Source organism: Xyrauchen texanus, chromosome 25 (genome assembly GCF_025860055.1).
Source record: "Xyrauchen texanus isolate HMW12.3.18 chromosome 25, RBS_HiC_50CHRs, whole genome shotgun sequence".
In the NCBI taxonomy this organism is placed as follows: Eukaryota; Metazoa; Chordata; class Actinopteri; order Cypriniformes; family Catostomidae; genus Xyrauchen; species Xyrauchen texanus.
The window spans coordinates 42,534,183-42,556,546 of NC_068300.1; the positions used below are offsets into that span (position 1 = coordinate 42,534,183).

Consider the following 22,364-nt stretch of genomic DNA (forward strand, 5'->3'; position numbering starts at 1 on the left):
AAGAGACTCCACGCTTAGTTAAAAAAAAAAAACTGAGCTTAAATCATGTGTAGCATCACCTTCATGTCTCCGAAGTGTAGTGGGTTTCTCATGTCATGAGCGTAGATCACACTGACTCCAACATCACTGACTGTGGTCATAACCCCTTTCACTGTAACCGTGGCGACTGCAGAGTTAGTGGATGACCAGCTGAAGTTTCCACTTCCACCAGTCGCCTGAAACAGAGACATCATCACATGAATGGAGACATTCTCCAACAAACACAAGACTAAATTATAAGAAAAACTCCAAAAAGCTCCATAAAAGTATCACAAGTAGTCCAATCAACTGTGCTTTATTCCAAGTCTTCTGAAGTAAAACAATGAACCCTTTTTACAGACCTGTTGTGATGCGTTTCCACCAAACATTTTTATATTTCCCATTTTAAAAATATTTGAGTGAATTTATAACACTGTACTTTGTATTATATTACCCTGGAATAAGTTTTAAAAATGAGTTACTGTAGCTGCGATGAGTCTTCAACACAACTGCTGAGGGAGTGACAGAACATTTGGCCTGTTTCTCTCTTCTTACTGATGTTATCCAGCACTCTATATTTTTACCTTCTTTTGCAAAGCTGTGAAAGAGTAATTGTTGATTTTTTTCTTTTGCTGTTGGAACAAACGTGTAAGCTATATTTCATTTGCTGTGGTCCCCCATTCTCCGCCATTATCCAACTATGACCGCTTCGCAAATGCAGACGTGTCTCGCTGAAATTGGACGTTGGCATGATTTTGTCATCTTTATTGTTAGTAAGCACGTTTAACACCATTTAAGTCGGGGGACAAGCTGAATAATTGGTTAAGAGCTAATGATTAATCATTGCAATAATCGCCAGATAGTCAAATAATTGTTCTAATAATCGTTAGTTGCAGCCCTACATACATTGCAAGTCTGCTTCTGCTGTTTGTGTAGATGACTTTGCGCAGTTGAGTTCTTGTTGGTTGTAACTATGGCAACGGCCGTCCCTGAAATCATGAAGCATGCACCGCCTTGACTGCACAAAATGCCTCGACTATGAGAGAAAGCGCCAGCTGCGTGACGCTTTTGCTGCTTTCTGCATCCCGTGTGTAAAGGCCTATATAGTATGGCTTCAGCAGACTTGGAATACAGACTTGTACACACTACTTTTATGACAGCCCCAGTCCTAATTCCTTTACATTACATGGAGAAAAAAGCAGCTAGGATATTATTCAAAATTTCACCTTTTCATGTTCCACAGAGAACAAAGTCAAATGGGTTTGGAACAACATTTCTTTTACACTTTATAAACTAATATATTTTTTTAAATTAACATTTTCATGTGTGTTAAACCACATTACCTTGATTGTGTACTGGTAAGCTCCCTCTTTAGGTTGCCATGGGAATGTGAGGATGGCGGGTGTGAGGATTATGGGGTTGTAGATCTCCACGTCCTGCTCATTACTCACAGGAACAGAGAGGGCATGGACACTTCCTGTCTGAAGACACAACTGCAGTTCCAATAAAGTGCAAAGACAGCAACCAAACTACACTGAACACTTCCATTAAGCACAACATGAAAGAGCTTTAGAAGTTAGAGAAACATCTCACAAAACCTGCAATGGGAAAAACTGTAATCCTACTTGGTCAACAACAGCTCTGAGTGTGGCATCAATGATGGTTTGACCATTTTTCAAAGCTTTCACATGATGGTGTGATCCATTGAGAGAAGATTCCAGAAGCTCAAAGTACTCCACAGGGAATGTTGTTTCTATACGAATATTCTGCCAAAACAAAACAACTTAATGAAAAACTACCACACTGTCAGACAAAGCAATATAATGTGCAAAACAGTGGCAGCTTTCATTTTGTTCTCTTATCAACTGTATAGCTGCTTCTGTGTGTGAAGGAACTTTCCAGTTACTCAGCTAACATACTGAAGAGTACATTCATTTCAAACCATAACGCACACACTTGACACTTACATCAGACAGATGAATCTTGTGACCTGATTTATCAAACACTTCAATGAAGATCTCATATGTTCTCCCCGTCTCAAGAACCCAGCGATCCTCAGGATGAATCTTAAATGCTAGTGAACAAAAGAGAGCACAGCTTCCCATAACAGTCAAATCAATAGTGTGCAATAGTGCCTGCCAACTTTTTCAGACATCTTGGTTCCAGAAGTATTTTTCCCATTCATTTCTTTCATAGGGATTTCATAAAGTTCTTCATAAGAGTTGTGTGCCGTGAACCAAACCACCCAGCGACAAGGTGAATCACAACATTACAAACTTTGATTTGAAGCAAAAAAAGTGTTTGAAAATCAGACAAAAAGACAAAGATACAAGACTGTGTACTTAACGTCTTTCATGAGGGACTGAACAACAACCCCATGAAGCATTGTGAATGATGTAATCAAATCTAAAACAATGACAAGCATATTCGATAAGTATAGAAACAATATACTTAAATGTTATTGCTAAATATTCAGATATATAAAACTATAAAGTAGTTTTAAGAGTGTAGGGAAACAGTGCATCATGGGAGTAAGTGGTCGAGTTTCTAGTACAGAATCATCTAGTATTAATTAACAACCTCAAAGCTCATGGTAGGTCTGTCTTCAAATGTTACTGTTCAAATTGATTCCTCCATGGAGAAAATGAATGGGATTTTTAATTCTGGAACCACATATTTGCACTATTATCAAGTTATCAAAAAACCTCTACTGCATGCTCCATGCCTCACATCACCAAACATACAGAAGAACTGTACTGGTCTAAGGATGTCTATATGTAAAGCTGTGACATAATGATGACACAAACCCAAAAATCCAGGCTCCACCACATATATAGTGCTGTTGGGCAGACGAGAAACTCCCTGCATCCCGAGACCTTGTCGATCAGAATTAAGGAATGCTCAATCATTTCCAAAACATCAAAATGTGCAAGTTTACAAGACTCAACCTCAAAACTAAAAATCTGTGGGCCTACATTCCTCAACAGCCTCACTTGTTTTGTTTGAGAAACACTTCAGTGGGTTCACAGAGTGTGGAAGTAACTGAACGGAGAAAGTGTCAGATGTTTGGTATGAAGGATACTCTTGTGGTCAAGCAGGATGTTGGTGTGTCCGTGTTGAACTGCAAACACAGTTGAGCTGCTCTGATCCAAGTTTGCCACAGGAACATGTGGGTTTCCATCAGGAGAGACAACACTGTTTTGCAGGTGAAGCTCATACTGATCACACGGCATGGACAGCCCTGAAAGAGAAGAGGACACAGTCAAACAAATGGTTTGCATGCTACACACAAAAGAAAAGAGCTCAACTATCTGCTTTGAACATACGTCTTTCAGCGAATAATATAGACAAAACAATATATCTGTCGGGCTCTAATTTGGAAACAAATACAGAAAGCATACCTGTGATTTTTCCTTGACGGATTTTCTGCACTTTGTATTTGATTGAGGTTCCAGCGAGCAGATAAACATCATATGCAGGACTCAAGAGGATGTTTTCAAGAATCAGTAACCTGACCTCTGCAGCACCGACATCCTGAAAACACATTGAATCAATTGATTATTATCTTGAAGGACAACAGGAACAACACAGTGTCATGGCAACTCGGAATAATTTGTACTGAAAATATAAATCTTCAAAATTATTCGTTATCATACAACTTGGCTCGTACAAAAAGGTGCGCCTTTTATTCCCATTGATTACAGTTAAGACCAACTAATCAATAAACCATTTCAAATCGATACAATACAGGCATCGAATTTAAGCTAGCCTCCAATCCAACACTTTATTTTAAGAAAGGAATCATCAGTGAACAAATCAGATTCATATTTTCATATTTACTTATGCAATACAAATGACTGATGTACTGTATGTCAATAGACCCTGATGAAACCTGAGAAAAACTTCCAGCAGACAGAAACTCCAGACAACATGAGTTGTGGAGAAAGAAAAAGGCCAAGGAGCTTTTTATATATATATATCCAGTGAAGAGATGGTAAGTCTATCCCTCTCAGCCTCGGTTTCATTCCCGTCAAAAATCAAAGATGCTGCTACTGTGAATACGGTCTACAACCTTTAATACGTTTCTCTCGTCTCATTGCAAACCCAGAAATGATTTTTCTTTTAAAATCATGGCGAGGTTAAGGTTTGTGTTTGGGGTTAAACTTCATTAAAGGTTATAAAACCTAATAACATTGTTTGCTGGTTTGTTTATTTTTCTGGACAGGTGTAAAAGTCAATTCTGTTTGAGCCAACTCGTCTGATATCACCATCTTGTAATACATCTTATGACTTGTCAGGAGAGCGGGATGTACAGGACAATAGAAAGACGTTTGCTATCTTTTCCAGCACTATTGCTAATAAACTGTAAGGAAGACAAAAAGATCTTTCATTGTATAAAAACAGCTGGTTTGGGACCTTATAGAGAGCTTCTTGTATTTTGGCTTTGAGTTTGGCGTGGCCGGTTTTGATTCCTGAAACCAGGATAATGTCTCCCTGATGTCCCACTCGCTCCATCTCAGAGATGTAAGCTGGAGGAGTGTACGCTGACTCCGCAAATCTCAAAACCCTGCACAGAAACACAAAGTGACATGAATGCTCCATAACACCAGAAATGTGCAATGTACATTCATATGTTCTTCATATATTGCAAAGAAAATATTTTTTTAAACAAATTCTTAATATTCAAACATGAGGAAATAAAAAAAACTAATTTAAGGCTAATTTAAAAACATCTGTTATCTGTTATAAATACAGATTTCCCGATCCACAAGCGATTCGATTATGGTTTTGATATCATTTGATTCAGATTCATTTTTCAAGTATATTTCAGTTATAATACTGAAATACATTTTGCTTACATTTTAAAGACTTACTCAGCTAATTTTGATATTTATACAGGGAACCTTTTACCCTGGAACATTACAAAAATTTGCAACATGGTTTGAATTATACAGTTCAATTGCCATTTATTTAACAGATATAACAAATCAACAAAACCAAAAGAGAAGTCAATTTTGTTCAAATTAAGATTAAAATGTTTACCCTGTCCTTTTACCTGGTGTAAAATCTTACCGTAACGAGTTGTAGTAATCAGGGAATTCTGCCATTTCAGTATCCTTCACAATAGTCCATTCAAATAACAGATTGGCTAGAGTACTGAACGTGTTTCCTGAAAGACAGAATGAGGAAAACTTTTAGCAGAAATTAAAACGCCCAGTGGTTGTAGAAATGGAAGTCTCTCCTTCCAGTAAAAAGAGCCAATCAGCTTTTAGATACAGACATCTTCTGTCAATCAACTCGAGAACACGCATGCATTACCTGAACAAGCCTGAAAAATACAGTTTTTTTAGCTTGATGTGAGCTAAAGAAGCACAATTTATAATACTATTGTTGTCAAATTTGACTGCTGATTTCAACTATGTTCTTTGTAATCTTAAAGTTACACATGCAGTGATGGACACACTTAACACTTTCTGCTCCGTAAAGCTGAATCCAGACGATCTAAGAAGGTTATTTTCTGCAGATTACAATTTGAGTTCCGTTCCATGTACAGTCTTGATTACCATTTAAATATAAATGCGATCTTCCTCCTCATGTAAATAAGTTTACATGACGATTACAAAATAATAAAGTTAACAGATCACACATGGTAAAAGTCATGCGTGCATATGAATACACATGTTCCCACTCACCCTCTGAGTCCAACGCATTTATCTTGAGCTCCAGTGGAGAATCCTCCAGGTGAAGCTCTCGTGTGGTGGAGACGATTTGGATCTCACTGATCACATCAACTATAGCATCACAGCGCAGCACCTGCCCAGTCACTGAACACAACACATCACGCAGTTATAGAGCGCAACAGTGACCGCCCACTTTTTCAGCCAACTAGGAGTATTTTCCCCATTCATTTATTCAGCAGACTTTTAATAAAATCATTCATAAAAGAATTGTGAGCCATGAACCAATCCAATCAGTTCCTAGGTGAATCACAACATCACAAATTTTTTTTGGCAAAAAGACACAGAAAAAGATACATTGCTGTGTACTTACTGTCTTTGCTGAAAGCATGGACTACAATCCCATAAAGCATTGCGAATTATGTAATTGAATGAAAAGCAATGGGAATATAAAAAACTTTTGATTTTAGGTTGGTGATTATAAGTATAGAAACTATATATGTATATATATATTTTACGTTTATTGCATAATATCCCGATATGTACAAATACATCCACTGATCAGCCACAATATTAAAACCACCTGCCTAATATTGTGTAGCTCCCCCTCGTGCCACCAAACAGAGGTCAACAGAGAATGGTCAGACTGGTTTGAACTGACAAAGTCTACAGTAAACTCAGATAACTGCTCTGTAAAATTGTGCTGAGAAGTATATCATCTCTGAATGTTATTCTGATATGCGGGTTTAGCGTGTTAGTATTTGGTATCATTGCCATTAAATTGTTTAACTTGGGTAAAATATTTTGAGGAGCCTTCCACAAGCTTCTCACAATAAGTTGCTGGAATTTTGGCCCATTCGAGACAGAACTGGTGTATTTATTTATTCATTTTTATTGCCATGTTAGCATCACTAGCAATTTTCATGGCAAGATGAAGGTAGTTTTAAAAGGTAATAAACAATATATAATACAGTAATATACACAATGAACTTTATATAACATCTTTAATTTCAATATTTGATCAATTAAAAATGTTCCCTGGTTTTCAACATTTTTGAAAACATCCACAAATAACTGAGTAAAAACGTTGCCAAGAGGCATTAAAAAGTAGGACATTCCAGTAAAATGTGTTTTATAGACAGTGAACGAACTGGTGTAACTGAGTCAGGTTTGTAGTTCTCCTTGTTCGCAATCGCCTTTTCAGTTTTGCTCACAAATTTTCTATCGGATTGAGGTCAGGGTTTTGTGACGGCCACTCCAATACCTTGACTTTGTGGTTCTTAAGCAATTTTTGCCACAACTTTGGAGGTAAGCTTGGGGTCATTGCTTGGGGACCCATTAGCGACTGCACTTTAAACTCCTGGCTGATGTCTTGAGATGTTGATTCAATATATCCACATAACTTTCCTTCCTCATGATGCCATCTATTTTGTGAAGTGCACCAGTCCCTCCTGCAGCAAAGCACCCCCACAACATGAGGCTATCACCCCCATTGCATGCTACACAGTTGGGATGGTGTTCTTTGGTTTGCAAGCCTCAACTTTTTTCCTCCAAACATAACGATGGACATTATGGCCAAACTGTTAAAATATGTATTCATGTCCTCTTTGTCCCCATGTGCACTTGCAAACTGTAGTCTGGCTTTCATTATGGTGGTTTTGGAGCAGTGGCTTATTCCTTGATGAGCAGCCTTTCAGGTTATGTCAGTATTTTACTCATTTTACTGTGGATATAGATACTTGTCTAGCTGTTTTCTCCAGCATCTTCACATGGTCCTTTGCTGTTGTTCTGGGATTGATTTGCACTTTTCGCACAAAACTATGTTCATCTCTAGGAGACAGAATGCGCCTCCTTCCTGAGCAGTATGATGGCTGCGTGGTCCCATGGTGTTTATACTTGAGTACTATTGTTTTTTATTGTATACATATGAACGTGGTACCTTCTGGCGGTTGGAAATTGCTCCCAAGGATGAACCAGTCTTGTGGAGGTCCACAATTTTTTCTGAGGTCTTGGCTGATTTCTTAAGATAGTCCCATGATGTCAAGCAAAGATGCACTGAGTTTGAAGGTAGTCCTCAAAATACATCCACAGGTACACCTCCAATTCAGTAAACCTCCTATCAGAAGGTAATTGTCTAAAGGCTTGACATAACTTTCTGGAATTTTTCAAGCTGCTTAAAAGGCACAGTTAACTTAACTTAATCAGTTTTAATGACTTCAACCTAAGTGTATGTAAACTTCTGACTTCAACTGTACACAATATTAGGCAGGTGGTTTTAATGTTGTGGCTGAGAAAAAAGTTTAAGGGTGAAGAGAGATCGATTTGATTGTCATTCACAGTGCATCATGAAGAGTGTGCGCTCGGTCCGAGCCAAGTTTCGCAGGTGGATTTTTCTCTGCTGTACTATGGGTAATGTAGTTATTTAACATGAATTCCACTATCAAACATGATTTTTAGTGAGATAACGCAGACGGATGGATTCAATGTAAGCATATACCATTGATGAACAACCTCGTAGCTCACGGTAGGTCTGTCTGTAAAAATTCATAATTTATCATTGAAAATCAATCAATTTTACTTCCAGAACCGGACTGTTGCGCTCTATTAGCAGGATTTCCCCACATTTTCACCAATTAATTTTCCAGTTATTTTTGGTTACTAGATAAATTCTTTCATAAATAATTTTATTGAGACTGCACTACAAAAGAGCAATTTATTGCTTATGAAATATTTTAGAACCGCGCATAACTAAATGGATTTACGTTTATTCACTATATAAATGTCTAAGCTTGTTACCATATTAAATGTCTTGGTCTTATTTATTATGATTCATTTCAATGACCTTTCCAGTGGGAGTTCTTGGCTAAAAAATTAATTTTGTGAACAGAAGAATGACAATAAAAATTACTAATAATTAGGGCTGTCAATCGATTAAAATTTGTAATCAAATTAATTACATATACAAATATTTGCTGAGAAAACCCCTCATATAACAATAATTCAATATATAATGATGAAATAAATATACATAGTTGTCATTAAATATAATATATATATATATATATATATATATATATATATATAATAAAAAATATTCATATAATTATAGTGCAATACATTCCTGTAGCAGAAGAGTTAATCGTTGATAAGACAATACAAAAAGCGGCTTTAGAATACAATGTATTGTTTACTACCATATTATTGAACATAATCCAATCGTTGGCATACAGTTCACAGCAATCCATTTCACAAGTGAATTTGTCAATCAGTTGGAGATTTATTATGAGGGGTTGTTTAAGGACCCGTCAATTTACGCCTGCGTCAGACATGCTTGTGTAGCGTCTCAGGTTCGTTGCGTTATAAACATAAAATGTTTAGGTCACTGTGTCAAATTAAATATAGTTTAATACTCAATCTTTAAACACATCTTGAGATCCCTTAGATCGGATTTGCGCTCTTTCGAGTTTGTGTTCTGCCTACTGGAGTGTTTTCTTCACTGTATAAACTGTGTGTTGCTCATACAGCTGAAGTTTCACTTACTGCCCTCTGGAGTAAACAGGTGGTACTACAAACTTGCATTTCTCAGGAATCTTTCATATTATGTTCCGGGGGGCATTGCGATTAATGCCGTTAATTTTATTAATGCGTTATTTTTAGTCAAATTAATCACACTGAATTAAAGCATTAAATCGACAGCCCTACTAATTATGAATTATATATCATGCCACAAAGTATAGCAATACAAGAATATGACAATCTGCTTCGTGGATATGAGAAATTAATCGCAACATAACAAGAGTTAACTCGATCCATTTCTCTCAATTTTGGCCAAAAAAGGTTGGAACAACAGAGGGTATGGTCAATACATACCAGAGGTTCTCAACTGGTTTTGCTTAGGGACCGAGATTTTACACAGACATCAAATGGTGACCAACCATAGTAAAAAACATAACCTGTATTTAATGTATCCTAGGTGGCATTTTCTTTTATCTTGCATAGTTTTGTTAATTGTATTCAAGTATAAATGCATGTATCAAGTGACATTTTTTGTTGTTGTTGACGTCAACCGGATTAGTCATCCGTCCTATCAGTAATGACAACTGATCCTAATGTGTAAGTTTTAAACCGTCTGAATGGCCAGATGCTTGCTTTGTTCTTGCTCTGTTTGTGCAGCACAGGAAAATTAATACTGAAGAAACATCACCTGACATTTGAAAATAAGCTGTAGAACAAGAGCAAAAAAGCACTTTGTAATGATTTTAGATTAATTGCATATTGCACTGCTCGCTTTGAACATAGATGTTAAATACACTGAAAATGAGCATGATTCTAATCAAGGCACAGACGCGGTGTAAATAATTGATTATGCTGATTAGACAGCTTTGTTTTTAATGAGATCATTTGTGAGAATGCAGAACATTGTGTCGAAATGCAGATCTCAAACCTGCAGTGAATGACAGCGGTCATTGTAATGGGAGAGTTCGTCGTGTTGTTTGAACAGTTTTGTTTTGTCATGTTAATAAGTAGGCCAATGTGAATTTGATGTGCAAAAAAGCAATAAAGTAATTCACTGTTCTAAGTTTGTTTTGTAGGAGTATCCAACATAAAGAATATGGCATGAATAGCATATTTCAGGATTCACCGTCATTGTTATCACGTCTGGTCTAATAACACTCATTTGACTCGCAGCTGCTATTGGTAAATGAAACATTTTCACGAATCACACAAACTCAGATCGCAAATGACTGTTTTTAATTTCCAAAGTGCAACCACTGAGGCCAAAAATGATCTACGCTGATCTTACATGAACAAGATCACCATTGAAGATCTAACGGGATGAATGGTTCTTACGGAACAGAGTAACTTGGTCGATTTAAATCGGCTGTTATGAATTAGAATATTCCATATTACTGTACATGAACTAATAATTTAAGCAGTAATTTAGCAATAATTAAATTTATTCTATACCATAGATATCAATTTCAAATCATTTTTATTTGCCTTATTACAATATAATGCTTAAAAGAAACTGGAGTATAGCTCATATCAACCATTGAAATCTGCTACTCTGAAGAACCACACGGTTGCTTACTTTGTGACGTCACAGCAGGGCTGGACAGGTAATCTGGCATAACCGGGCATTTTCCCGGTGGGCCGACGCACTTTGGGGACTCAGGGGTGGACTGGCCATCGGGAGAACCGAGCGGGCCGGTGGGTCGGCCGCGAAATGTGTCGAATGGGCAGCGATAAGCTAAAATGAGGCGCCGTGTTATGCATAACGGACAACAAAACGCCGCCAATATATGCAGAAAAGGACAGCGAACCCCCCCACCACAAGTTTTGGGCCAGTTGCCTTGTAAAATCCTGGGCTGATTTATCTTCCCAGTCCAGCCCTGAATCACGGTAAGTAAAAATTGTAATTGACATTAATAATCGCGATTAAAATATGAAGAGCAATAATTGACAATTATGATTTTTGCTTTAATCGTGCAGACCTAGTTGATAGGCATATTTATTTATGAGCCCATTATATTTATTATCCAGTTTATTTCCTAATATCAAACATCATTCTAACAGAACATATATTACACAGGAGAAAAACTTTATTCATGATTTGTCCACAAGTCTTGTAGGTCCAGACTTTAAAGCCATTTATGTATTTGCCCTTATATTTACAGTGTAATGACATATAAGCACATGCTTAAAGACCATGATGGCCCCTCATTACTATGGCTATAGGTCAATGTAGCTAGTTTTACTAATAATAAATTATAGTGTTAGTATATTAAATAGTTTATCTAGTATAGTATAGATTCTACCAAATAGATTATTTAATATGAAACTATAACATTTGTCAAAACATCACTCTTACTACTGTAAAATTGTGACACATTTTTGTATGTATGATGTGTAATTTTAAAAACAACTTTATTTTGCTCTGTTCCATCTCACTGCTGTTTATAATGTTGGGGCTGCCTGTTTGGGAGGTTTGACTTCCTCCATAGTGATTTAAACTAGATAAATTCTCACTAGAATTCAAAAGGGTGTTCAAGCGCGCCAGAGATACAGTGGATCAGAGAGCAGATCATTGGTGCGAGTTGTTCCATTACATATTGAAAACTTTTCATTGGGATCCATGTTCTTTCCCTGCTGTCTGCGACCCAGTCCAAACAGACCTGCTACCCACCAGTATAAAGAACCATTATAATATGTTACGGACATTACATATTATTATCATATGTAATCAGGGACAATACTCATTTTAATCTATAATATTAATATCAAATATTTCAAATGTACTGAATGTAAACAGCGAGTGTGGAAGCATAACTAACATGAATCTGCATTTTCATCTTTGCAAATGAATTTCATTTTTTAGTCCTAATCCATGCCTGATTAATTATTTAGTAATTCAATAAACAGTACTTCTTATGTTTTACAATTAAACAGGGTTTTCCTGCATAGAGAACTACTAGGCGGCCGCCCGCCTCAGTCAAATTTCATGCCACCTCCGGCTGTCTACAAAACTCTGATGGGTGTCTTCATGGAAAACACTAACAAACATTGCACTCGGTGGATTGTCATTTGTAACTACAAATCTCGGCAATAATAATAATAAAATAATTCCATTGTGGAATAGTTGCTTGATGTCATTTAACGTAACTTGAGATCATATAAAACTACAATGATGACACACGAGACGAGAGGAGCGCTGCAGCTCGAGTGTCTGATAGAAACACAGATCACAGCTTGGCGATATGTCTTTTATTTCATCCTTAATTAAAGTTCATAATATAAGGGAGCATGACATGTAAATAAACACAAACTGCAAAAATGTCATTCTCTGTGCGGTCAGAGCCACTTCAACCAGTCGTGGAAGAGACCCAATCTGAGAGGGAGTCGAGACTGGGAGAGATTTAAAGTTCCGCAGGGTGATGCGCACTAACACGGAGATGTTCGTCTCTCACCCCCACAACGTGTTGCATCATTGATGAGATCATCATGATAAGATCATCATGATAAGATCAATCTTATGTGAAAAATAACACTAAAATGACAACAATAAAATGTGTGTGTAATATATATATATGTTTTGTATAGATAAGATTGACAAATGGTTATCAATAATACTGTTATGGCTAAAATGTTTACAGTGTTTTTACAGAAAATGCTTTACCAGCATCCTTTCCTTTGCTATTGTAATCTAGCTAGAAACAATTTCCTCATCTGGTGCACATGATTCTAAATAAAGATCATTACCCAGCCCCCCTAAAAATGTATATTAACTCTAACAAATTTGTTTTTGAGAGTAGAACAATGACCTCTGATGATAGCCTCTCACACAATACCACAGTGTTCCCAACCCTAATGTATTTTTCACATTATACAGTCTTCTAAAAAGCAATGGTATTATCAAAGGATGAAGGGATGAATGTTCTGATATTATTGACACTCAATTATAAATTGTCTTTCATAATCAAGTAAACTGGAATTCACTTTTTGGTTTCTCAGAAAATTCAGTGAAAAAAAAGAGAGTGAAGTGGAGGCAGAGCAGATTGAAGGGCAAGGTAAAAAATTGAACAGAGTTGGTTAGGATAAAGTGTCTGGTCAATGAATAAATACAAATGTAGTTCAAATATCTGAAATTGCAAGTAGTTACCAATGTAAACTAACAGAAAATATAACTTGTGCAAGATGTTTAAGATGGGAAATATGTGACAGGAATTATGGCGTTATTTACATATAATCAAAAAAAAAACTGTTTCTAACATTTGGCTACTTTGTAGCAAATAAGATTTGTTATGTATTCTTCAGAAAACAAATTCTGAAAGCATACTCATTAGTGGATCCTGAGAAGTTTTATTGTGATCAGAAAAGCCTTATATTTTTACCTGATTGTCACAGTACTGGGAAGGAGACAGCATGAAGAAGAGGAAGACATGAGTGAGGAGAGAGAGCAGGACAGATATGCAGCCTTAGAGAAAGAAATGTATTCAGATGAAGCACAGGCAGTAACTGCATCTTTAGATCAGTTTGACTTGGGTGAAAAAGACAAAATTACACCAGGAGCACTTTGGCTGGCAAAAAAGATCATTCCAGCAGAATTAGTTTCAAACTTTTGCTTGGCTCGAGTACTCAAAGAAGAAGAGTACATCTACTGCTTTGCTTGCCGTGTCTTTTTGCATGTTGGGGAAACGAGGGCTACCATTCAGAGGTCACGATGAAACAGCAGAAATCATAAGGGCAGTTTCCTGGAATGCTTGCCATTATGGCAGATGAGGCCAGAGATGGATACACTGAACATCTGTGTGATGTATGTCACTGAGCAGTTAAAGAGAGATTCCTTCCTTGACAGAGCTGAGAAGTTTTGATGCCAAGTCAATAACAGCAGCATTAGAGAGGAAAATACAAGAAGGAATTGCTCAATTAAACTGTGTTGCTCAGACATACAATGGGGCAGCAGTGATGAGTGGAGCAGCAGGAGGTTTTCAATCTCTTTTCAGGCAGCAGCACCCTGAGGCTATACATGTTCACTGTTATGCCCACGAGTAGAATCTCATCCTGTGTGGTTGAAACAGCTTGTGGTGCACGTAGGGGAATCAGCACAGAAGCCGAACAACTCAAAGTTACTATATCCAGGTCTGGATAGAATGATAACTGAATTGGAGGACAGTTTGTCTGCTGTAAATGCAGCATTGCTTCAAGTTATTCAAGCATGTAGTCCAACATCTGAAAACTTCCTGTCTGAGCCACACTTAGCAGAACTGGCACACTACTACAACATTGATCTGAGACAGAGGAAGTCATGGTATCAAAACACTTTCTGACACGGAAAAAGCTGGCTGGCGCTGCTCCACAAGACATGCTCTCAGTTTTTACAATCTGCTGGATTCGGATACGTTTCCATCTCTGAAATCTGTCATCCAAGTTGTCCTCACTGTAACTACAAGAGGTCTTTCTGTGCTCTTCGTCATCTCCACACCTGGCTAAGGAGAACCATGGGTCAGAGGAGGCTCCATCAGCTGGCAATTATGGCAATCGAGAAAGATGTTGAGCAATAGGACAATAATAAAATGATCAACAGATTGACTACTCTCAAGGAGAGAAGACACAAGTTGATGCTCCCCATGAAAGACCATTATTTGGGCAACAAAGAAAAACTTTGTCCCTGCTTCTCACAGGCGGATTCATTTTTGCTTGTTTTTCACTGATAGTAAATCACAGCCCCCACATAGTTTAATCCATTGTCCAGCCTCATACCCATGTTGTTTACATTGCTAATATGGATAGTCAACATTAGAGGTTGATCGATATATCTGTTTTGCCGATTAATCAGCGATAACGATTTCTGGTCATCAGCAAAAATCCACAGATAATTTTCCCCCATTGTGTCCAATGCTGGAGCAGCTGGGAAGGGCACGCTTGTCTTTATGCAGTATGAGAGCGGCCTCTAGAGGCGGAATAAAAACTACCATTGATCCCTCGTGGTGGTGGTTTTGACAAGTGAGACTGCATGTTGAATGCAGCGGAACACTGCACGGAGCTGAACAATACAGATTTAAGTACAGTACACGTTGTCATATCTTTATAAATAATTAATTTCTTGAATAGATGCTGCATTAATACAGAACAGCAGTATGTTTGCAGACAAGGCTGAGAGGATGCTAACATTAAAAGCTAACCTCAGGTGGTTAGAACAATGCGACATAAAACACGCAAGTCCTACACAAATGTTTCAATAAAATGTATTACCATCTATTTGCATTAGTTTATATCCAGTCATGTTTATGCTTTAGCCAGCTAAGTTGTATATTTAAAGGTAGTGAGAGATTTGAGAAAAATATCTTCATGCAGTCAAGAGAAACGTATAAACAAATCAGAAACGCATCTGATTTTCATTCATTTTTTATCCTCACACGTATTTTTGTCATTTTGATTAGATAATCATCAAGTGATCGGTGTGTGTGTGACGCGTTTCTTTGAGAATTTAAACGAGCGTAACAGCGCAAAAATACAAACAAAAATATCACTGAATCTTATAGAAGCGTTAAAAAAAAGCATAAGACATTGCTATTCACTAGTTTGCCCTAGTTTCACATTAAAGACCCCTCACCAGAAGTGAAGTGATCAGCCACTTGAAGACATGCGATAGCTCTGTGTTTATTAAGTAAATATATAAAGTGCGCACACACAGCTCCAGCGTGTCAGTGAATGGCGCGGCTCGGTTTACACACACACTCGCGGTTATTTTTAGCCTTCACGTGTTGCGCAATATTTGAGTGCTACTCATGAACAACATCTCAGATGTAGATGCTCAATAGTTCGGTTCACTTATAATATGCATTTAGAATGGCATCAGATGAGCATTTGAGCAGAATTTGATTAAGAAGTGAATTAAACTACTGTGAACTTGCCTACAAACAGACACAGAGGACTTCCTGGAGAGTTCAGAATGTCAAAATAAAAGTGTGAGGATTTAAAAAGTGCAGGACTTAAATATATTACTGTTGTATTTAAAAAATATATACATATTTATTATTATTATTATTGTCATCATAGGGCTGGGCGATATGGCCAAAATTGTTATCACGATAATCTTTTTCATATTGTTTGATATCGATATTTATCACAAAATACATTTACACATTGCACTTTCTTTTTTTATTTCAAAGTTGACGGAAGAATAGAAGAAAAAAAATATTTCTAAACAGTCAAAATAGTCTCTACAAAACTGTACAGGGTGTCCAGAGATGGCCAAAGCAGTGGGGTCTGTGGGATCTTTTACCAATTTTACCGTTTATCAATTGAAAATTAATGTTAAAAGATTATCTGTTTGTTCATAGTGACAGCAGTCCAGTATTTGTTGGAATATTTTTACACTAAAATTAAATATTTTTTATATTTCTTTAGATTCAGATACCCAAGTATGGGGCATAGAAACCCTTGTGACTGTGGAATGATGCTGAATGTGGGTTCAGGGGTGTCTCGAGAGAACATTTAGAAAACATATTTTTTTTTTAAATGTAAAAAAACTAGAGAGACTACCAACTAGTAAATTTATTCGTCCTTATCCATTCCAGACATCGAATTCATTTTCACAAAATTAGAACAGAAATCGATTTTATTATTAAAGGCTTGTAACATGCTGATTAATAAAGATACATTTAGAAGGGAAAAAATGTTATGGTCTAAAAGGTGCTTTGAAACCACGTTTACTCATGAGGCACTTCATGTCTACACACATGCAGGGAAAAGAGGCAACGCGTGCGGAGCAGGACAGGGCAGAAATGAGTAATGTTTTTTAGAGAACAATATTGAAGATTACAGCACTGTAAGATCAGACCTGTTGTTCACATCACTGTTGTTCTGTTGCGCTCTTCACTAGAGATGATGAGAGGGCACAACCGTTGTCATGAAGTCTTGCGGTGCAGGTGGAATTAATCCGGTGTCCGACGTAACCTAATTGTTAGCAAGGCAGCTAGCATTAGCAAGTTCATCCAGTCTGACCCTACGTTACCACTGGCGGGTTGAGAGCGAAGCTGAGAGCATTTCAATTCATTCTGATGAAAGCCGAGCATCATGCTTGCAAGGTGGATCATAGGATTGGCAGCGGTGTGGCGCGAGTTCTCTCCAAGCGTTGTGAGCGGATTTCATCCGCCCCAGTGGAAACGCAGCCTGAGAAAGCCGAACTGCTTGCGTTTTAGCAACACATAGTAAATATCGAAAATTCCTCAAAAGCTTATTGTGGGTTTTCTTTATCGTGCTGTATGTCAATAACGGACTGATGTCTTACAACTAAATTGAACAAAAAAAGACATCTGTATCCTTTAACGTCCAGATAGAAGTTGAAACATTTAAAAAAAAGAAAAAAAAAAAAAAGTATTCAGTAAGTCATCAGTATTTTCTACTGATGACTTGTATTGGAATTACGGTTCATTTTGCTGCTACATTATCCGGTATACTTGTTAATAATACAGATTTTCTTAATAAGCTGTACATTTATATTGAATTAATGTGTAGTTAGAGGTTTGTGTTTCTTTACATTATTGTGTGGATCTAATTGTGAGTACTCTTTAATATGTAAAGATATTCTAAACTGATTATGCAAAAAAACAACACTGGTATTGGATCGGGATCAGTATCAGCCAACACTGAGATTTAGGGTTTCAGAATCGGAAGAGAAAAAGTAGTATCGGAGCATCCCTACTTAAATTTTGTTTTTTCATTCGATATCAATTTTAAAAACTATCGGCCGATTAATCTGTTATTGGCTTGTTTTACCAACTTAGATATCGGTATTTGCAAAATCCTATATCGGTCGACCTCTAGTCAACATGCAAGTTTAAATGTAGGATATTGTTGTTTTCTGGTTAATGTTATCTGTTTCTAAGTTTTTTACTTGAGCATAGAAAGACAGTAAAATAGCATATTTGACAAATGTTATATTCTTTTATTATACTCTTCAATACAGTTCCAAGATTGAGAATTAATGAAGTATTGCTTACTTTAGTTTTTTCTAATGAGCTTCAGGCAACAAGCCTTTCTGTAAATGTGTGTATGTTTGTACAGCAAAGCAGGAATCAGGTTGTCCAGTATTTCACTTAATACTCACAAGTTACCCATCTATGCAATACAGTGGAATACTGCATTAGGGTTAGTATAAAACCCTAACCTAGTATACAAACAATATATTACATTTTTATTCATACCCTCATTGGTGGCTGAATCGATGAATCGCCCCTGCCGGGTACTCTTATTTTGAAATGTTTGCGCTGCCCTGTTTCCAGCTGCTCGTTCAAACAGATAATGGAAATAAAATGTGCACTCCTACAACAATCTACAAACTATTACAATATAAACAATTACAAGTAAACAGTGTAATAATTCCTCTACACTGTATCATTATCAACATTTAATCGTTAGTGATCGCTTGTCATACATTTCCGATATGGCCTAATGATTGTGAACTGCTCCGCAACAGCTGGAAACACTCACAAGCCCCTGCGTGCTTGAAGAAATTACAACAGTGCTGCGTTTTCACTTTGAAGTTTGATAAACACATTAGGTAATATTGCAATTCCTGTCTTTCCGCTTCCAAATTTAAGACCTCTTTAAATGACAATTAAGACATTTGTTGTTTCATTTAAGATATTTAAGACATTTTATGACCTTAAATTTTGGAAACCTGAATTTAAGAAATTTTCAAGGATCCGCAGGAACCCTGTGAAAGTGTGCAGTGGTCACTCACAGATGTCCTCAGCGAGTATGATGCTAGTGAGTCTGGCAGGCTGAGTGGAGCGTGCCTGCAGGACGGCCCTCTGAGAACACTGATGCTCATCCACATCTACTGCCTCTATACTGGCCACTTCCGGCCGGTTCGATGACCTGCCGAGAGCACACAGAAAATCACACGAGTACACGGTTTCATTAAGGAACAAGCACTGAAGTTTGGTCTTAAATCCCACCCACTTCTCAGGTGCACACACAGACACCCACCAAACTTAGGTGGAGATATAATATACACTTTTACATTTCTGCTAATATCTCTGCAACCATAAGTGCTTAAAAAAATCCCTCTAATTGCCTAAGTGAAGCGAATCATGCATCTCCGTTTTAATTTTATCTAGAACATTTTTCCCCTTTTGAACTTACCAAAAATACTACTATTTTAAAATCCTCCTTGACCTAGAACATTTTTCCATTTCGTTTGAAATTATGCACGATTCATCGGTTTATATCTTAACGATTTGAAGAATCTGAATTATTTTGATAACTTTTCATGAGGGTATCAAAATGATTCCTGCAATCAGACCAACGATCGAGGAGGAGAGAGGAAAGGAAGGTTTATTACCTTAAGATGGCAGACTGAATAATAACAAAGTAACTAAAGTACTTGCTTAAAATTACATTGTCCCTGTACCAATTGCTTGATTGTATATTTATTTTTAGATGTATTTTCTTGCAGTTTTCCTTTTTTAGTTTTACTTGGGTTCTAGACAGGTGTTATACATTTATTTAATGAATGCATTCTAGCAAATGCTTTCGTTCAATGCAACAAAGTGCATTTAATCTACACATTTTAGAAGTATTGCATTTCCTAGGAATCGAACCCTTGACATTGGTGTAACTAGCGCCATGCTCTAACATTTGAGCTGAATAGATGACATATAACAGGTCTACGTACATTACTTATTATCATCATTCTACCATCAAGTTCAGTTTTCAGCTGGTCACCAATTCTTTTAACCCTTGCGTGACCTTCAGGACATTTATGTCTTTTTCATTTTAGTTTTTTCGATCATTTTGGTTGTTTTAATTCCAACGGCATAAATTTTGCCAAAGGTGTGAATTTTGAACAAATAGTCCATAAGTAGTCCATGTATTCTCAATGAATATGAGTAAATAAAGCTGCATGCATAATAATTATAAAAGAATCAGCAAATTACGGTTTAAAATAGTTTTAGATGGTAGCATAAAATGTTACATCGCAGGACATGTCAACTACCCATATTATGTTGTTGAACAAGGATAATTGATGTAAAGTTGAGATTATACTTTAAAATTTGCAATTTGAAAATGTACTATCTATTTTCTGATCGACAAAGTACACAAAAGTACTTTATTACAGTAGCACGTGCTGGAGCTGTCTTCACTCTTCAGCTGCCGTTACAGTAAGAAGTTCTCGTTACATGTAAGTTCTACTCTTTAAAAAAAAAAAATGAATGAGGCATACAGTATACACCATGTCATTTTCAATACTGCAGCCTAGAGTCATTTATACTTATTTGACCTGTCGAAGACTACCACGTGTTTGACATTTTCTTTACCCATACATCTTATCTGTGAGAACACCGTTACGTCACGTTAAAAGCAGAAGTTATATTTATTTACTTTATAAGAACGGTATCACAAAGATCTCCATGTAATGCACTTACCATCGATAACACCCTTCAGACGCTTCCAGCGTAAAATTGATTTTTGTGCTTCTAGCCAGAGGTAATAAAACTTTCGGGATATTGAGTTTAGCAGCGTGTGTGAGACTGCAGATAAATACAGTTAACACGAGCAAGCGACAGTTCACCATGATCACGGTTTACGAGCAATATCTCCAGTGCTTATGGATGTATTTTCGCTTTCAGAATGTATCCGCCGGTTTCTCCAGGAGCTGTATGTATCATCCCTCAAATCACCGAACAAAGCGCATGAGATGCTGCTGCTCATTCAACAGAAAGCGCTCGAGAGATTAACAGTTCACACGGCGCGAGCATGACACAACTGTAATACTGGCTGTTAGTTTCATTATTACTTCTTCGTAAATGTCGTGCTTCAAATTCTCAGATTAAAAAAAAAAAAGTGTATATTAACAAAAAAGAAATAGATCGGTAAAAAAGGCGGAAAATTAAAGCGGGGCAAAAAAAAATTGTCAGATTGGTTTGAACGCACATTGACGCATGGAAATACCCGCCATGGGCTACTATTAAAGTAGAGCGATGCATGCTGGGACACGAGCTCCGTCTTTCTGGAACAACAGTGACGACTTTCTTTAAAGACACAGGACAAATTAGAATCGAAAGTGTTGATACATATGCCTTACTCGCAGTGTTGTAGTCGAGACCAGAGCCATATTAGAGAGAGTTGCGACAACTCCATTGGAACGTTTTTTTTACAGCAATGGCGGCTCGTGGAGCCTCTCAATAGTTCCCGGAAGTAGCAGCAAACACCGTAGAGATGCATCAGAACAAACCGTTTGCGACGCACTTTTAAAAGGTGAGACGTTTAAAGAATAATATTATCTTATTCTGTATATTATCAGTACATCTAAATAAAAATAACTTGTAAATTAAAACCTTATAGTTGAGTATTACTCATTAAATTAGGAGATAAGGGATGTTATCGGATAACTAACAGATTAGGCAAGGATTGGAGCTGGATAACGTTAGTAACGAACACCCTTATTAATTGTAAAATCTTTGCAAATACCTCACACATTTTTTTGTTGTTGTAATTTTTATTTATATTTAGATTGCTCCTGCTGACTTGAGCCAACCATTTTTTTCTCCTCTCCATGGAAGCCATACATTCGCACACCTTTCTCTGAGCGATTGGAGCATCCCCATGCAGCACAGCAAACCATGGTGAAGACTATGCAACGACAACATGAAAGAAAGGACACATACAAAATGCTTGGCATGCTATTTAATTTATTAGAAATGTATTCATGAATTGCTGTAAATAGTTTTGCATTTATTTGAATAAAAATACAAAAAAAGTAATATCGTAATATGTTATTACAATTTAAAATAGCTGTTTTCTATTTTAATGTATTTTAAAATGTAATTTACTCCTGTGATGCCAAGCTGAATTTTCAGCCTCATTACTTTTGAACGGCAGTTTATATACGCGTATGCTTAAGTTGTTTTAAAGCTGAATATATTGTGTATATGAATAAGTATTGTAAGAATTATACATTAGATATATAGTATTTATAATACATAAATAATTATCTTACTATATATAGAATTGTAAACAATAAGCTTCATTTCACTAAATTTTACATTTGCGTAACTGCTGCTAATAGTTAATAGTTCATTGACCCATTGTGCGGTGCGAGCTGGAAATCACCTGTCACCAGCCTGTCTCTGTACTATCTGAAAAGTCATAAATATG

The 22,364-nt window shown here is 36.8% G+C and overlaps 1 protein-coding gene across 2 annotated transcripts in view; it reads right to left on the reverse strand.

The window, feature by feature from the left end:
- Nucleotides 1–21,141, reverse strand: part of LOC127618981 (nuclear pore membrane glycoprotein 210-like) — a 54,016-nt gene extending 32,875 nt beyond the window's left edge. Inside the window, exons 1-12 of one of the 2 annotated variants that reach the window (XM_052091687.1) lie at nt 20,633–21,141; nt 18,946–19,082; nt 5,712–5,843; nt 5,092–5,188; nt 4,435–4,585; nt 3,420–3,552; nt 3,101–3,259; nt 2,826–2,894; nt 1,986–2,092; nt 1,617–1,784; nt 1,362–1,499; nt 60–215 (exon numbers count right to left, since the gene is read on the reverse strand). In XM_052091687.1, the coding sequence (XP_051947647.1) occupies nt 60–215; nt 1,362–1,499; nt 1,617–1,784; nt 1,986–2,092; nt 2,826–2,894; nt 3,101–3,259; nt 3,420–3,552; nt 4,435–4,585; nt 5,092–5,188; nt 5,712–5,843; nt 18,946–19,082; nt 20,633–20,781 (1,596 nt within the window). In that variant the 5' untranslated portion in view covers nt 20,782–21,141. The remainder of the gene's footprint in view (nt 1–59; nt 216–1,361; nt 1,500–1,616; nt 1,785–1,985; nt 2,093–2,825; nt 2,895–3,100; nt 3,260–3,419; nt 3,553–4,434; nt 4,586–5,091; nt 5,189–5,711; nt 5,844–18,945; nt 19,083–20,632) is intronic. The other variant, XM_052091688.1, reaches the window with a different exon arrangement.
- Between the last annotated feature and the right edge of the window lie 1,223 nt (nt 21,142–22,364).